This window comes from Leptonychotes weddellii, chromosome 6, assembly GCF_054177405.1.
Source record: "Leptonychotes weddellii isolate Sample4059 chromosome 6, ASM5417740v2, whole genome shotgun sequence".
Taxonomy (NCBI): Eukaryota; Metazoa; Chordata; class Mammalia; order Carnivora; family Phocidae; genus Leptonychotes; species Leptonychotes weddellii.
Window position 1 is genome coordinate 116,650,917 of NC_138374.1, and position 18,241 is coordinate 116,669,157.

Sequence of the window (18,241 nt, forward strand, 5' to 3'; positions counted from 1 at the left end):
TATCTGATTCTGAAGCCATGATTCTACACTGATTAACTTGTCCTGAACAGGGAGGTGACATCACAGAGGCCTATAAAATTCTGCTTTCTTCGTTTTATAGCAGGATCATTTTATCCTCCTCATGTCGTCTTCACTACCAAATCTGAATCCTGGGGGTTTAGCTTGAGACCCACCAAAAGCCTGCAATTGGACTTCCTTGCCTTCTTGATGTGATCATAGAAACTGCAACAACTGTCTTAGGTTGGTGTCATTTAATGTTTAATGGCAAAGAAATTGTCCTTGCAAAACGATCCTCATCTGTTGCCCTACATCCCATCCACGATGTCTTAATCTAGGGCCACATCACACACAGATTCAAAGAGGGGCCAGGCTGGAAGGGACCTTTGCTAATATCTAGAGACCTACTTCTTCATTTTATAGAGGAAGAGCATGAGTTACCTGATGGGAAAGTGGTTTGTCTGAACTCATGCAGCAAGTGAATGCGAGAGGTGGGATTTGAACCAGGCCTCTAGACTCCTCCGCCAGTGCTCTTTCCATGCTACCAGGCTATGTGCATATTTGTGGTATTTAAATGTGCATTCACATGGAGATAAAGAGACTACTAACTTCCTCCATCTACATATACTGTCTGCAGAGGAGCGGGTTAGAGCCATGCTGAGAAAGATAGAAGGTGTTATCTATTGCTTCACTCTGCTCTCCTCAACTGAGCTAGATTATTATCTTCCGAGCAGCAGGCCCCCCGCCCTCTTGGCAATGGTGAAACATTTGTGACTGACCTCCAATGACTGAGAAGCTCCTGGGTGGGGCTGGGGGGTGTTGGTGAGGACGATGTTTCCATCAGGACGTGGTTGAAACACAAGCTGGGGTGAGACTTTGCTTGTGGTCCCAGGGGTAAGTATCGTCTGGGGAGGTGGATTTTTAAATTAGTTGGAGGAGTGTGTGTCTGTGAACATAGACGGGCAGAAGTCTCAGAGGGGATTCTCTGTCTGTGTGCTGGGATTCCAGAGGGTGGAAGTCAGTTGCATTCGGCTTGGAGGCGGCCTAAGACTGAGCAGTTTGTCCTTGATGGACATTAGTCTCTTGTTCCCGAGACCTAAGATGTGTCTACGGTAACAACACTGGCAATGAGGGCTCCGGCTAGAAGCTGCGTAGACTTGGATCCAGACAGAACTAGAACCAAAGAACTCTGCTAAACCTGTGTAAGCCTCAGTTTCTTCTTTTGTAAAATGGGTATACAACCACCCACCTTCCAGTGTTGCTATGAGGATAACAGACAAGTAGTAGATTTGGTGCCCAGTGAAGCGTTCCATCAATAATAGCTATTAATTAATGACTCTTTTTTTTAAGTCAGCGGGGAACCAGATCCCAGAGAACGTCTCCCTGCAGGAGTATTTTCTTTAAGATTTGTTCTGAGTTGCAAAAGACTGGCATATATGCAGGGAAGGGACTGGAGTGGCAATCTGAAAACGTTGTGAATGGGAGTCAGAGAATGCATGCCGTCACAGAGGAAGGTCATGGAATAACTGCAAAGAGTGATCCGTGACCCTTACTTAGAGTTTATACCGTGAGCCAGGAACTGTCCGAAGAGCTTTACATAGATTAATTCCTCTTATCCTCACAGCAACCCTGAAGACGCCAGTGCCGTGAATAACACGTCTTTACAGTCGAGGCAACTGAGGCACAGAAGTGTTAAGTGACTTGACCAAAGTCAAACAGGGAAAGAAAAGCTTCTGGAGAACGTTAGTACAGAGTGTGTTAATGGTTAGTGCAGAGTGTGCTTAGTCTGGGAGTTTCAGGAGGCTCAGTGCTTGCAAGTGTCAACGAGGCACTCGGGGAGGACTTGATGATGGGCCCACCTGTTTCTTGCTCTGTATATTGACCTTGTTGCTTAAGCTTTGGCAACTCTGCTCAAAACCCTACCTTGAGTGGGGTCGGATGTGCAATTGGCGGGACCCAGTGCAAATGAAAATCTGGGGTTCCTTGTTAAAAAATTATTAAGAATTTAAAGATGGCAACAGCAGAGCAGTAAACCAGTCCAGGGGCCCTCACCCCACTAGACTGCATAGGTGGCAGGCGCATGAAGCCAGCCCTGGCCCTGAGACCCAACAGTGAGGCGGGAACAGTGCTGGAAGTTTCCACAGTCTCACTTACCCCCCAGGATAAACTCTGCGAGGGAGACATTTGACTTCCCAATGAGCGGAGGAGAGACTGAGACTCAGGGACATTAAGTGGCTCCCCCAAGGTTAAATAGTGTTTCTTCTAGGTAAATGGACTGAATTGCAATGTGTACAGAACGTGACAAATTGCTTCTCCTACACATCGTTTCTAAGTCTTCTGCCAGGAATTGTGGAGTATAGGGTATGGACAACATGGTCCCAGCCATCAGAGCACTCACAAACTGAGCATAATCTGTAGAAGGTACTTAGTGTCTCTGAAATTTAGTTGGGCAATCTATCAAACAGGATGATTTGGCCCTTTCGATTCACCCGGAGCTTTGTGGGAACCAGCAAAAATGAATCCACGAATACTGCTGAAGTTGCTTGCAATTCTTCGGAAACTTGCTGATTTAGGCTTAGAACTAAGTTGCATTTGGGTTGCATTTATCTCAAGTAATTTGCTGATAAAAAAATGCTTTCCCCAAAATTATGAATTAGAAATTTTGAATAATTTGTTTTCTTCCTTAAAACTTGGCGGTGCCTGTCGCTATGAAAGTGTATTACTAGAGATGTGGCATATCTGGTTGAAATTCAGAGTTGCTATTTCTGGTTAATTTGAGTCTCTCATCATTTGTGTCCATGTTAGACTCATGGAATTCTAGAACGACGACACGTCAGAACTAGATCTATTTAGCACACCCCCCTGCTCAGTTTTAGACAGAGAAACTGAGGCTCAGAAAGAAGTGACATGTTCAAGGGGGCTGAATTTACAAAGCCACCAAGCTGGAAAGTTGATGTGGGTTCTCATTTCACATTCCAGATGTGTCCCAGCCATCTGAGGTGAGACCCTTGCCATGGTAACCAGCACTGAAGGGAATCCAGAGACGATTTTTCGGACACCCAGGACAAAGGTGATGTCCTGACTCTGTCGTCCCCTTCCCCATGGTATTTGACAGAACCCACTCCTCCTTTCTCACTGTTGGATATCTTGACCTTCTCTGTCCCCTGGTGCATGGACACGGCGATAGTCATGGGAGCAGGGACTGTTTAGGACTGAGGACTTCCCAGGACTATATGGCTTCGTATCTTGGGTTGCTTATACCTCTCATCTGAAAATCATGGGTGAGCCCCGTTTTCTTACAGGGCCCTCTGCAAATGGGTGCGTTTTTATAGTTAAGCCAGTTTGTGTTGAATCCTCTGTTTGGGTCTGAGGATCATTCCCTGTTGAGCACCTATATATGCCAGGCACTCGACTAACCTTCTTAAATATTGTGTGCAGTATGGTGAAGACTCTGGCCCCAAACAGCCTGGGTTTGAATTCTGTCCTCTCCAAGGGGTTTCTCATATGTAGAATGGGGACACTACCTCATAAGTTTGTTATTCTGATGATTAAACAAGATAATTAATAGGGACACCTGGCTGGCTCATCAGTAGAGCACGTGACTCTTGATCTTGGGGTCGTGAGTTCGAGCCCCACATTGGGCAGAGAGCCTACTTTAAAAAAATTTAAAAATAAAAAATAAAAATAAATAATATATGTAAAATGCTTTGCATGATGCTGGCACATTACAAGCCCACGATGTGTGAGTTAAAAAAAATGAAACAGGTGCTGTCCCCGTTTTTCAGGTAAAACACTGAGGCCCAGAGAAAGAGAGCAACTCATAGCCAGGAAGGTCAGAGCTGAAATTCCAAACCCAAGCCATCTGGCCACCGAGTCCCCGCTCCTCACCATCTTCCTACACTTACTTGTGAGGCTGCCTTGCAGTGTATCCAGCTTTCTCCCACCGTATCTTATTTACGTGTGGCCAAATTTATATGGAAACTTGTTGAAGACAGTAGCTTCCCCTGCAGTCAGGGCTGGCAGACGCCTTTCGCTGGACTGCCCTTTCCCTCCTTCTCCATCCATCCATTGCCCGTTCTTCAAAGTTCCTACTCAGTGACTCCTCTCTGAGTGTTCTGTTGAGTGGGGATCAATTTTTCCTCCGAGATAGTACATATTATGGATACTACTCCTTCATCATGCTTTGTTGTGACATCTCTTCTGCTTTTTGATTTTTCACATATTAATGTCTTGATTTTTCAAGTACAATGTGAGCTTTTGAATGCTCAGATGGCTTTCGTCCTGTCCATCAGACTATTTCACACAGGGCCACGCACCTAGACCACTCAATATATATTTGATTGGAACTCACACATGTAGCTGATTATTTCAACGTTTTATTAACATGGTAAAATACAATTTAGATTGTAAATAAATTTTTTATGTAGATAAATTTAGCACTATGCTAATTGAGGGACTCAGAGTTTCCAGGCTTGTTTCAATACTCTTAAAATATTTTTTTTTCTGATTAGAAAAAAGATATGTTAATTGCAGAAAACTTTGACAATGACAGATGGTATAAAGAGTTAAATAAAACATCGTCCACAATCCCAATACCCACTTTTGTTAACATTTAGGTATATTTTCCTCTTTTCCCACTTATTGAACAAAGTACATTTAAGTGAAAGTCCCTATTTAATTTCCATTAATTTACATTTGTGAATAAATCTATATTTGATAGGCAAAATTACTGTCAATGAACTATTCTGGACTTGGTGAACCGAATCGGGTGACTGGGGGTTATTACTAAACTAATATAATAGACAAAAAAGTTTAATGACCCAAGGTTTTCTTTTTTGTACAAATTTTTATTCTTTTTATATTTTTTAATATGTTTTGTATGTAGCTAAATAAAACTGCATGGTACTTCTTCATGGAACAGACTCCTTCCCCAGATTAATTTTTTCTCAATATAATTTTAAATGTTGGTGTAATATTCCATTCTATACCTTCACCGTGATTTATTTAATCTTTGTTTTTCAATTAGATTGTTTCCCATTTTCACTTTTATAATTAGTAGTGGGTAAGACTACCTTGTAATAATGGCTTTGGTCCCATTCCGCATTGTTCGTAAATTGTTCGTTCCATGCCTTTTACCAACTGGAGCTGTAAGGGTTTTTCTCAAGAATTTTTGTAAAAGTGCCCCTGGGAGGCTCAGTCAGTTGAGTGTCTGCTTTTGGCTCAGGTCATGATCCCAGGGTCCTGGGATTGTCCCATGTCGGGCTCCCTGCTTAGCGGGAGCCTGCTTCTCCCTCTGCCTGCCACTCTCCCTGCTTGTGCTCTCTCTCTCTCAAATAAATAAAAATCTTAAAAAAAAAAAAATCTAAAACCTTTTAAAGTTCTGTATTGCACACGCTTGTTCTAGCATTTTTATCTATTTGCCTTTAAATTTTGTTTATTTGATTTAAATATATGAAGTTTTAATATTTTAGAGTCAAATCTATTTTTCCTGTTGCTTTGTGATTTCTTCCATTGCGTATAAGCTGAGAAAGTTTTCTCTCATCTGGGATTTAATAAATATTATTGAATATGTGAATATCCAATCCATTTCCTTCTACTTTCAATGCCTCAACTTGAAAATATTTACTTCTTTAATCCCTTTGGATTTTATTTTGTTATATCATGTCTGGATGCGAGTTATTTTTTGTTTTTCTTAAAGGTAGCTAATTCATTATTCTGTGCGCAGCATTTCTTAAATGACGCTTTCCTTTCCTCCCACTGCTTTGTGAAACACTTTTGTGATTTATTTATTATACATCCCAGTGAATTTTTTCAAGTCTACACCACCCTTTAAAAGTGGTATGTCAGGGGGCACCCGGGTGATGCAGTCGATTGAGCGACCGACTCTTGGTTTCGGCTCAGGTCGTGACCTCAGGGCCGTGAGATGGAGCTCCGTGCTCAGCACAGAGTCTGCTTGAGTTTCTCTCTCCATCTCCTTCTGTTCCCCCTGTACTCACTCTCTCTCTCAAATAAATAAATAAATCTTAAAAAAAAAAAGTGGTATGTCAGGAACCTGCCTGGTCACAATTCCTTTTCTTTTCTTTCTTTTTTTTTAAAGATTTTATTCATTTATTTGAGAGAGAATGAGATAGAGAGAGCATGAGAGGGGGGAGGGTCAGAGGGAGAAGCAGACTCCCCGCTGAACAGGGAGCCCGATGCGGGACTCGATCCCGGGACTCCAGGATCATGACCTGAGCCGAAGGCAGTCGCTTAACCAACTGAGCCACCCAGGCGCCCCCACAATTCCTTTTCACACATGTTTCAGCTCTTCTCAACTGTTACTTTTTTTCCCCAGGTATATTTTAGAATTAATTTGGAGTTGTAAAAAATTCTCATTGTAGTTTTGATTGGAGTTATACAGAACCAACAAATTAATTTCAAAGTGATTTTTTTAGTCTTTTGGATTCCCAATCGAGACATCATGTGTCTATTAGTTTATGTCTTTTTAAAATTTATTTATTTACTTATTTTTTAAAGATTTTATTTTTAAGTTTCAAACTCACAACCCCGAGCTTAAGAGTCACCTGCTCCACTGAATGAGCCAGCCAGGCACCCCAATTTTTAGATATCTCAGTACATTTTTATTACTTTCTACAAATTATTCTTCAAATTATTCTTAGCTCCATCTGGTGTGATGGCTGCTAAGCTCCCTGGTTCACCCTCCCTGCAATTCCATTTCCTAACTGGTTATTGCTGATATAATAGGGAGAATAGCTGATAATTTTAGAATATTACCATGCCCTCAGGACTTTCTCGAGTACTCATCAATTTCACTACTTTTTCAATTGATTCTTTGGGGATTTCTAGGTATAAAATCATGTCTTTTGCAAATAAGGGTGAATTTGACTTGCCCTTGCCCCAAACCATACCTTTATTGCTTTCATGTATCAGTTAATAGCCCAGGCTCCAGCGCCAACCTGCCTGGGCACAAAGCCCTGGCAACTCTTCTTATCATCTTGAGCAAGTTATTGAACCTCTCCGTGTCTTAGTTTTGCCCTCTATAAAGTGGAAATAATAATTATACTTCAATAAAAAAAAAGAAAAGGAAAAGAAAAAAATAGTACCTACCTCTTCGGTGGTTGTGAGAATTAGATGAGTGATATATATAAAAGTATCTCAGAACATGCTCAATAACTATTCCATAACCTTATTATTATTGGAGGTTGGAGGTTGGAGGTTGGAGGGACTTCCAACTTCCTAGAGTTAGAATTGCCAGGATTAATTTTTTTAAATGGTTACAGCAGACATCCTTGTTCTCAAATAACTGCTAAAACATTTTACCACTTGTTAAGGTGTTGATTATTGCTATAGAAGAGATATTCTTTATTATAATAAGAAGTCTCATATTTTATTAACTTATTTGATTTCATCAGATGAATGTTTTTTGGCATTTTACTGAGATCATCATTTCAAAAACTTGATCTATTGATGCTCTCTTCATATTATGTAAGAGGCAGTTCCCTGTAATGATTGAGAGCTGAGCTTGGTTTGAAATTTGGCTCTTCCAGAGGGGGGACCAGGGAAAATTGCTCGACCTTCCCAAGCCCTACTGTCCTGTCTAGGAAACAGGGATAATGTCTATTCCTGCAGAGCGAGAACATAGAAGAGCATGGTAAATACTCAACACTAGTTTTCATTATTGTCATAGTTGATTTCCTGGATGTCCTGGAGTAACTTCTTGATATTATCTTATATTTACTTCTGTATTCATAAGTGACATGATCCTGCAGAGTTTTCTACCTTTTTTCTGTGCCCTGGATCTGAATAATAGCACAAAAATTACGTGTTCCTCAAAAGTTTAAAATAACTCATTTTCTAAAACTATTCGGACACAGATTTTGAGTAGATTAATTCCAATAATGCTTTTAATTTCTAAATAATAATAACTGTCATTTATTGCATGCTTATTATTATGTAACTAAAAGCTATAATAATTACTTCACGTAGCTCATCTTATGTCATCCTCAGAAGCAAGTATCATTTATATTTGTCTTATTCAAACCTGAGAACTAGTTATTATTGCTCCCATCATACAGATAGGAAAACTGAGGCTTTGAGGAGTTCAAGAACTAGACCAAGCTCATGCAGGGAATGAGCGAGGATGTGAACTCAAGCTGACTCCAGTTCTCTGCTTTTCATGGCTAAATACCATGCTGCCTCCCAAACGTCTTTCTTGTTGCTTTGTTTTGATTTTGGTCTCTTTAAGCTTCCTGTGCCTTATGGAATCAATTTTGCTAATTTATATTTTTCTAGGAAATCATTAATTTTATTGAGATTTCATTAAAAAAAACAAACCTTAGTAGCCTCATAATTTTTGATCTCCTCTGTTTCTGTGGCTATATTCATTATGAGTTTGGCTTATTTATGTTTCTTCCTTTTCCTGATTATTCTAAAGTGCATCTTAAATTAGGGGAGAAAAGTCTAGTAACGTGGAGGAGACTGGATGATATTATAAAATGGAAACAGATTTTTTCTTTTAAAATATCCCATTTCCATCCAAATTTGCTTCTCTTCCCCCTTCCTTACTTCAGTCCTTATTATTTTTTAAAAGATTTTATTAATTTATTTGACAGAGAGAGAGCACAAGCAGGGGGAGTGGCAGAGGGAAGGGGAGAAGCAGGCTCCCTGCTCAGCAGCAGGGAGCCCGATGCGGAGCTCAATCCCAGGACCCTGGGATCATGACCTCAGCCAAAGGCAGATGCTTAATCGACTGAGCCACCGAGGTGCCGCCTACTTCAGTCTTTAAAAAGCAGAATGCTTGGAGCTTGAAAGAGCCTGAGGAGGACTTTCAAGTGTCCAGCCCTTCATTCACCAGGGCCTAGAAAGGACTTCTACTTGTCTCAGTTCCACGGTGAGCAAGTGGTAGGGCTGGGAGGAGAAGCCATGCTCTCATCTCCTTGACTTGTTCTCCTTCTACATCATTCAGCTGTGTTATCGCTCAAAATTTTAATTTTAAAAACAATAAATTAATGAAGATTGCAAAAAAAAATCTTTTTAAGGGATGACTGGGTGGCTCAGTCAGTTAAGCGTCTGCCTTCAGCTCAGGTCATGATCCCAGGATCCTGGGATGAGTCCTGCGTTGGGCTCCCTGCTCAGTGGGGGGCCTGCTTCTCCTTCTCCCTCTGCTGCTCCCTCTGCTTGTATTCTCTCTCTCTCTGTCAAAAAAAAAAATTGATAAAGGCTTAACAGTATTGATAGCAATTATTGATTATTATAATCCATATGGTTTTCATATAAATGATCTTTGATTGTGCTCATGTTCTAAACCACTCTTCATAGGATGACGCTCTCCAAAGAAAGCATGTCAGGCAGGAACGAGGTGTGTCTTTATTATTTCACCTCAATGTTGGGCTGTATGGATTACAAAGGCCCCATGAAAGCTCCTCTATCATTAGAAAGGGGAAGCAAGGGACACCTGGGTGGCTCAGTTGGTGAAGCATCTGCCTTCGGCTCAGGTCACAATCCTAGGGTCCTGGGATCGAGCCCTGTGTTGGGCTCCCTGATCAGCGGGGAGCCTGCTTCTCCCTCTCCCTCTGCTGCTCCCCCTGCTTGTGCTCTCTCTCTGTCAAATAAATAAGTAAAATCTTAAAAAAAAAAAAAAAAGGTGGGGGGAAGCAATATGATGGGATCCGGGCCTAACTGGAGGTCTTGGGATTTCCACGCAGGCTTGAAGCGAACAGAGCAAAGGCTCCCAGCACTCTGCGGGAGTAGGGTTGGCAGGTCCCTGGCAGAGAGCTACATTAGTGTTGGTTTCGGTGTCAAAACTCAGCACGCAAAAGATGGCAGGACAGTCCAAGTCTTGATGATGGAATGAGCCAGTGGCAAACTCTCTCATGGTCCAGGCAGTTTTTTCAGAACCTAATTACCCTAATTTGCTCATTTCCTTGTTATTTGGTATGTGTGGGGGGAGAGGTGCAAATGAGCAGATGTTTTTGCCCACTGTCTGATCAGCAATCTGCAATTAGACCCCAAGGAACAACCTGTTCATTGCGGTTAGGGGCCATTAGCCACTTAAATAATGACATCTGTCATCATTTTCATACCTCATCCTGTCCCGGATCTTATCTACAAACTATACTCAACATGAATGTCTGAGTTCCCTAAAACAGACCAACTCGATTTTAATAGCTCTCCTCTAGGCGCCATCTTGGTGAAGCATTTCACATCTTCCTCCATTTACAACAGGGTTAGGTCCCCATAATCCCATCGTAAACTGAAAATATCCTAAGTCAGAAACGCATTTACTCAGAACACTTACATTAGCCTACGGTTGGGCAAAGATCATCTGACACAGAGGCTATTGTATAAGAAAGTGTTGAGTATCTCACGTAGCTTATTGAACCCTGCACTGGACGTGGGGAATAGAATGCTTGTAGGGGTACAGAAGGGTTGTGAGTGTATAGACTGTGGACTCTCGTGGTTGCATAGCTGACTGGGAGCTGCCCAGCATCAGACAGGGTACTGCATGGCTTATGGCCAGCCCATGAACAGATCCAAATTCAAGATTCCAAGTCCAGTTCTACTGAATGGGTGTGCTTGTCATGTCTAGAAATCATTAAGTCAAACTGTTGTAGGGGCCCATCCGTAATCACTGAGTGCTTCCCACATGCCGAACGTTGTACACTGGTCTTTGGGAGCAGCACAGGGCCTTGAGCCCACATAAGAATGCCAACAGGCAGGTGCTGTCATTCTCCCCACCTTCCGGTCCAGAAGCCGAGGTCCTGAGAAGTTTAATAATTCCCACTTAGAAGGGGACAGAACTTGGATTCTTACTGATGTCTGTTGGAGTTTAGTCTATATCCTGGCCCAGATACTGTGTGTCATTTGGCTAGTAAGATGTTCATAATATGTTAAAACGATGGAAGAAAGTATAGGCATTATAGTTTTGTATAAAGAGCCAAAATAAGACATTGGTTTTAAAATAATGGAACACTGATTTAATGCAGTGATTCTCAACTGGGGGCAAGAGTTGCTGCCTCGGAGTGGGGCATTTGGAAATGTGTGGGGCCATTTTTGGTCATTTTGGTTGTCACATTAACCTGTTATGATGGTGGTCTCCCGGGATGCTGAATGTCCAGCACAGTGCAAAACAGTTTTAGACAACACCGAAAGATCTGTTGGCGCTAGATCTCAGGAAGTGCCCAGAAACACTGATAAAGGAATAGCAGTAATTCACAATGATGCTATAAAACTCAAGGATAGCAAACTCAAATGGCTTCAGGGGTCAGTCAGGGACTGAAGAATCTCAGGGCATCGAAATCCAAGTCTTGAGAAAGCACCTCATCAAACAAAATCACCTTGGCGCCGAATTATGTGGCCTGTGGGCCTCCCGTTTGGAGCTTTTTAATGGAGGCTTTTCTGATCTGGAAACATGTTTATGATATAGTCAGCAAAGAGGAAAAGCTGCTAATCAGTATGATGCCGTGTTTAGAAAAGATTGTATAAGTGTAAACATATATTTACACGCACACATATACAGAGTACCTATAGTTATGAAAATATGTAGAAAATGTTACAGAATAAAATGCGGGTGGTTTTGTGAAATGTTTTGCTTATTTGAATTTTAAATTCCACCACAAATGTCTGTTGGTTGTTTAATTTTTAATAAATAAGGAGAGAGAGGAGCCTTAAAAAATTAAAATTCGAGTGTGGTTTCAGAACACAGCCCTTAGTGGCTTTCTGTCCATCCCCTTTGATGAAAGAAGGAGAATAATTTCTGTGATTAAGGACAAATGAGACACCGAAGATGAGGTAATCAATACTAAAGCACTAGAGCGCCTTTAAAACTGGAACAACACTTGGTTTCCCAGACACACTGGCCTCGCTTCTAGTCCCATTTTCATGTCTTTTGTGATTCAATAAAGCTCTCCTGGTAAAGGCCAATCGCCATTTTGCAGCTGCCCTGGAAATCAATACTGGAAATTGCTTGAGAAATCAGTACCTGTCGAAATTTTAAGAGGGTTTATCCAAAATAAGGCAAGGGCAAGGCATTAAAACTATTATCTATGCCTTTTTTCAATCAAGTTGCCCAGTCCTTCAAGATCATTGTTTTTTTCCTGAAAAATCCCCATTTTGCTTCAGCTCCATCATTTTTGTGTTTTATTTCCAGCTCTGCAAATTTTATTTTGTGCACAAGTCATTTTTGACTGAGCTTTCTTTCTGGAGTTTGCTGATCCCTGTGGTGGGGCGGGGGGACAGAGGTGGGTGAATACTGGATTTTCTACCCACTTGTCTGTGGACGTTGGGAACTTCCTGGAGTCCTTTCTCACCCTGTCGGGGTTATGTCTACCTCCTGCTCCCCCGTAGCCCCTTCTTACCAGCACCTGATGTTCATGAGGCAACCCGACACATTCAGCTAGAAAAGCAAAAGGTAGCGGGAGAAGTAGCTAGAACTTATTATATAGGAAAGGGGGTGGGTTAAGGACGTGAATAAGTTGGCTATGTGTTGCTTCCAACTTTTGATCTTCTAAAGTCACTGCTAAAGGCTAGCTTGGTAGGTGTGTGAAAAGAGATGGTGGTGTTTTCTCTCTGGAAACTTCCAACTGGCCAATGCCCACAGCCCTGGAGAGGCTTTGGTGGCAAACCCCACACATCTTCCTGCCCATCACTGCCTTCTCTCTCTCTCGACTCTTGGTCCAAGTTCTGATCTTAGAAAGCCCCTGTGTGAAAGCCACAATAAAAACAAAAGTTTTCAGGACTTTCCACACCGTCCTTAGCACTTGGAAATGCTGATGGGGAAAATAAGCCCCAACGGCAGTAAAAGTCTATTAAAGGTTTACGGCCTGCAGCAGGAAAGTAGGTTGTTGAGTCCCCATCTCAGTGCCGAGTAAGTAAGTATCCTTTCAAAAGCTTTGAAATTGGGGCGCCTGGGTGGCTCAGTCGTTAAGCGTCTGCCTTCGTTCGGCTCGGGTCCTGATCTCAGGGTCCTGGGATGGAGTCCCACGTGGGATCGAGCCCCGCATCGGGCTCCCTGCTCCGCGGGAAGCCTGCTTCTCCCTCTCCTGCTCCCCCTGCTTGTGTTCCTCTCTCGCACTGTGTCTCTCTCTGTCAAATAAATAAATAAAATCTTAAAAAAAAAAAAAAAAGCTTTGAAAATATCCTGCCTTTGTCTTGTAGTAAACTCCATATTCAGCAACATGCTGATGAAATGCATAAGCTGATTTTTAAAATCAACGTATTCATGGGTATAACAGCATCCAGCGCCTTGGTCCTAAAACCCCATGAAACCACGCCTGGTGTGTGTATTTAAGATCTGGATTCCTTTCATGACTCTCTGCCACTGTATTTGCTCGACTGGAACACTTGGCACTTCCTGCAGCGGACTCTCCGGGAGCTGAGACCAGGGGTTGAAACTGTAGCCTTGGGTTTAGAGCCCAAACCCAGGCCGAGCCACTTACCAGCTGTGTGACTTCACACGTGTCCCTCTGCTGTCGCAATATCATAGGCTCGTTATTAAAGGAGGGCTCGTGACATCTCAGCCATGGGGCCGCGTGAACGAGGTAGGATGGGGCTAGAGCTGAGGCCTGCATCGAGTGAGTGCCCTCCCCCCCCGCCGTGCTGCTGTCAGGTGCTAATATCTAACGACTAGTTACTGCCTATTTTATAGATTCAGAAACTGAAGTCTGGGGACAGGAAAGCCAGTGACCCCGGAGCAGCCGAGTTTGCCCAAGGGGAACTGGGGTGTAGAGCCCCAGAGTCCTGAGCAGCCACCTTGCCTCCTGCAGTTCTCCCGGACGGTGGTCGCACTGTGTGCAGACCAGGTGCCCAGCGTGGTGCCCCCCACCTCTCTTCCTTCTGCCCCTGGAAAAGCCTGAGGCTCTCTGACGCCCCGCCGCCACCCTGCAAGCTCATCATGCTGACAGAGTGAGTGGGGTTCCAATCAGGCTGATGGGTGTAGCTGGCTTCCAAGCACGCACACCACCCTCCCTGGCTCCCCGTGTCTGACCGTCCAGAGAGGCAAAGGGACCAGCCCTGAGACACACAGCAACACTGGATGGCTGTCTCTGGCTGGGGGGCCGGGACGGGCGTGCAGCTGTATTGGAATCTCTGCAACCTCTAACTCCAACCCTTCTCCTTTCCCAACAGAAGCATGAAGCTCTGGCATGGATTAGTGATTGCAGTGGTGTCGCTCATCCTACAGGCCTGTCTCTTCGCTGCCATCAGCTACCTGCTCAGCAGGCACATGGGTAAATGGCCTGGCATTCTCTTCCCTCCTAGCCACTTGCAGGGACCATCCCCGAGCCTACAGCAAGACGAGCCCCAGAGTACCCCAGAATACCTACTTGAGGATCACTGGCCAGATCACCCCTTCCTGGGTAATCCCCACTCTGACCCAACTTATTTCCGGTTGGGAATGACAGCCCAGAGTCCTTCCACCGTCCAGACCTTCTACCTAAGACTAGCTCTTGCAATGCTCATGAGGGTGGGCTCATTTAGCCTGGGTCTAACTAATTTTCTTCATCACCACCAAAGGACTCAATGTGAAGAAATGGCTTTGAGTTCCAACGGAGGGATACTAAGAGATTAGCTTAAACTCTTGAACTGATTCACAATGGAAAATAGAGAAGTTCTGTTCTGGGATGGCATTATAATTAGGGAAAGTAAAATAAAGGAAGTCTAAAATAAAGAAGTAAAGGAAGTAAATAATGAAAGGCTTCTCGAGCTATTCATTCATTCATTCATTCATTCATTCATTCATTCATTCATTCAATACAACAGGGAACAAAACAAAATTCCCTGTCCTTCTCTAACTTACATTCCTTGGGGGGCACAGACAACAAACTAGATAAACAAGTAATATACACGTGTGTTAGATTATGGTGAACGCTAGGGAAGAAGATGAAGCAAGGCAAGGAGAGAGGAACTGGATGATGGCCAGCATCACTGACATGCTGACATTTGAGTATAAACCTCTGGAAGTGAGGAAGTGAGCTGCATCTGCAAAGGCCCTGAGGCAGAAGGGTATTCGGTAGAGAACAGCAGGAGCGGAGAGGCCAAAGTGGCTGGAACTGAGAGGAGGAACAGTGAGGCCATGGAGGCCCTTTGGAGGCTGGGATTTCGGCTTGTACTCCAAGCCAGATGAGGGGTGCTGCCGGGTTTTGAGTGGGGAGCTGAGGCTTGAAGAGGTCCCTCTGAATATTTTGCCCTATCGAGGGCAGTGCTCAGAGACAGGATGTGCCTGACCTGGAGAGCTGCCACTTTTGACCCTTGCCCTGTCCCCTTTAGCCAAGGAGAGTGAGCGGATACTGAAAGGAGCCAGGCTCCAGGCCCCAAGGCCCAGCCCTGCCCACCATCAGCCACTTGCTGTCAAGGAGGAGACTCCAAGCATTCCTGCGTCTAAGCCCCATCATAAGCGTGAGTAATGGGGCACGGGGGGCGGGGGGCAGTCTTGTCCTAAAGCTTCTTCTGCTCCGTCTGGGCCCCCGGGGAGCCGCCCTGCCGCAGCCCAGCTCTGTCCTCACCTGCCCAACCCCCGGCTGGAGGATTCCTTGCACGCACCTCAGGGAGGGCCTGGTCAGCCTGCCTTTTTCAGAAAGCTGCTCTTCCTGTCACGTGGGGCCCATCTTGCTCAGTTTGTGTGGGTCTAAATTCTTTTCCAGGTTTGGTCCAGTGGGAGCCACTGCAGAGGGGGCTTGGGCTGTCTCTGCTCCTGTCTTTGTAATACTATGGCTCCTGTTCTTCCACCTGGCCCGTTAGTGGGGCAGCCGAGATGTCAAAGGCCTCTGCCTGCCTCTGGCCATGGGATCTGGGGGTTTTAATAAATACGAGTCTTGGTGATGATTCAAATCCCCATCCCCCCTCTGGCGAGTGAACCAACAGGAACACTACCCTCTTGTTTTCTCTCTCAGAGCTGGGGAGACACACCAGGCCGCCGTTCACACAGTGGAAATGGCTGCTTCCACAGCAAGACAACTCCCCCAGTCTACTCACTCCCCAGAGATCACACTGTTTCCCATGGCTAATCTCTTGATTGCTTTGCATTCGCTCCAACCTTCTAATTTTATCTTTTCAGTTGGAGGGATCTGGTGGTCAGGCTTCCCCGGCACTGAGATAAGAGCTCGGTGCATGTGAGAACCAGAAGAGAGCACTCACGTGAATTCAGTGAGGGGTGCTGGCCTCGTGGGGACCCTGGCCCTAGAGCTTCACCGGAGCCCGGCCAGAGAATCCGAGACTCTGGTTGGCAGGGACCTCAGAGATCATCATCCAACCCTCTTGCTTCACAGGGAGCAAAACCAGACACAAAAAGGGATGTCACCTGCCTAGAGTTAGTGATGGGTCTAGAACAAAACCTGTGCCCGGGACTGCAGAGGCCCAGCTGTTTGCCTGGGGCCGCTCTGTGTCAGCCTGTCCCTGCTTCCCCCTCCCACCACAGCCCAGCCCTGGGGTGTTGGCTATTGGTTTTAGATGGAGCTGGACAGAGCAGTGGTGCCTGAACTCTTGGACGCATTCCTGCCTATTTGGGGGGGCCCTTTCTCCCCCACCCTTTCTTTGTTCAATTCCTTCTTTCTTTTTTGGGGGGCTCTGTATCTCTCTTCCCCTCTTGGCTTTGTGAGGCTGGTTCTGCCTGTCTTTGTCTTCTTCTCCCTTCCGTTGTGTCCATCCCCTCCTAACACCCCCTGGCTTTCCATAGAAGAACAGTTTCTATTTCTCCCTAGACGACAGCGATACATCCTCAGATAGCTCTGACAGCTCGGACAGCTCAGACAACTCGTCTCCAGCCTGCCAGGTAAAGGACACCCCTAATGATCCCAGCCTTTTGTATGCAGTTGGGGTCCTTGCTGTACAAGACTGAGCACCACCGAGGCCACCCCAGCTACAGAGATGGGAGCAGGGAAGGCGGGGCTTCTTGAACCTTTACAGCATCCTTAGGTGATGGAGGGGAAGAGGGGCAGGCTCACGGCAATGTGGGTCATCCACCCAAAAGGGGGTCTGAGTAGCTGTAAAAAGGCAAGTGCCAATGGGTCACCTCCTTCTCCCCATACCCCAGTCACTGGGTCAAAGTCTGCTTTGCGTCCTGACCTCACTGGGATTCAGTCTCCACATCTTTCCTTAAACCCATTAATTCCCTACAGACAGGAGGCACGAGCCGTGGGCAGTCTTCCCCATTTCCCCCTTCCCTGCTCTCCAACCCAGGTGCCTGGGAGCCAGCTTCTTTCCCTTCCAGCCTAAGGGGAGCCAAGCCTCCTAGAGTGAGAGTTTCGTCCTGGGGTCCCCCCTCCTCCAACCCTGGTAGGAACCTTGACCCATATTTCTCTCCTTCCCCCCCACCCAAGGCCACCCAGGATATGAATTACACACAAGTGGTCTTTTCCATCCCTGGAGAACTAAAAAATGAATCTGCCCTGGACTATGAGAACATAAAGGAAACCACAGATTATGTGAATGTCAATCCAAAAAGTCGCAAGCCCAATTTCTGGACTTTTGCGAGCTCTGACGACTCCGAGCTGGTGGAATACACTCAGGTGGCCATGTGAATTCTAGGTTTTTAATGGGATGTGATTCTCTAGAAATTCTTGCACTTATTTTGTAGGGGAAGGACTTTTTTTTTTTTTATTTTTGAACAAGGCATAGAAGAATAAGTAGGCCTGTATCTCGCTCAACAAGAAAGATTCAGTTCAGATGTCAAGAAGAACTTCCAGGATCAGTATGAATGAGTGGAGATATTAGTAGAGAAAGCAGGAAAGTCTTTCTCCATAGAAAATTGTGAAAAAATTTTCTCATCAGCTGTAGTAGAGTTTTGTTTGGCAATCTTACCATGAAATAACTCTTTGAGCTCTTTAATGTTTGGCAACAGACAACTTCCTTAAAAGTTTTAAATAAAATGGCGACCACCGCATCTTCGTTTCCTCTTGCCTAACCCTGCATGCTGCCCCTTTTCAGGGCTGTCTCTTGCTGAGCAATGCTGCTCTTCCCTCAGCACTGTAAGTAGGTCACTCAGAAAGCTCACCATCATTCAACCTTTGAATTCCCTGTTTCTTAGGCACGAAAGCTGACAGAGCCCCGGTAAATACCAACTAGCATCACAATCTGTGATTCCAGGGGAAAAAAATCTCCCCAAATTCAACCCAATAAAATGCAATATTCTTTTCTGGTTTATTGTTTGTTGGTTGGTTTTAAGCTCATTAGGAATAAAAGGGCACTTTCTTAACTGGATGAAGAACAGCTTATCTCAAATCAGCTGATGGCATGATACTTATCGGTAAGG

At 44.6% G+C, this 18,241-nt stretch overlaps 1 protein-coding gene across 8 annotated transcripts; it reads left to right on the plus strand.

Annotated features, from left to right (window-relative positions):
* Positions 1-637: 637 nt before the first annotated feature.
* RHEX (regulator of hemoglobinization and erythroid cell expansion) lies at positions 638-18,127 on the plus strand. 8 transcript variants are annotated; one of them, XM_081825126.1, is made up of 9 exons: positions 638-891; positions 2,977-3,067; positions 13,153-13,535; positions 13,643-13,899; positions 14,122-14,222; positions 15,262-15,390; positions 16,692-16,762; positions 17,310-17,920; positions 17,954-18,127. In XM_081825126.1, the coding sequence occupies exons 4-8, from the start codon at positions 13,889-13,891 to the stop codon at positions 17,508-17,510; spliced, it is 513 nt and encodes a 170-aa protein (XP_081681252.1). In that variant the 5' UTR covers positions 638-891; positions 2,977-3,067; positions 13,153-13,535; positions 13,643-13,888; the 3' UTR covers positions 17,511-17,920; positions 17,954-18,127. The 8 variants fall into 8 exon arrangements, with proteins under 8 accessions (XP_081681252.1, XP_081681248.1, XP_081681253.1 ...); XM_081825122.1 differs by having other exon boundaries at positions 13,761-13,899; XM_081825127.1 differs by lacking the exon at positions 13,153-13,535 and having other exon boundaries at positions 2,977-3,101.
* Positions 18,128-18,241: the final 114 nt, after the last annotated feature.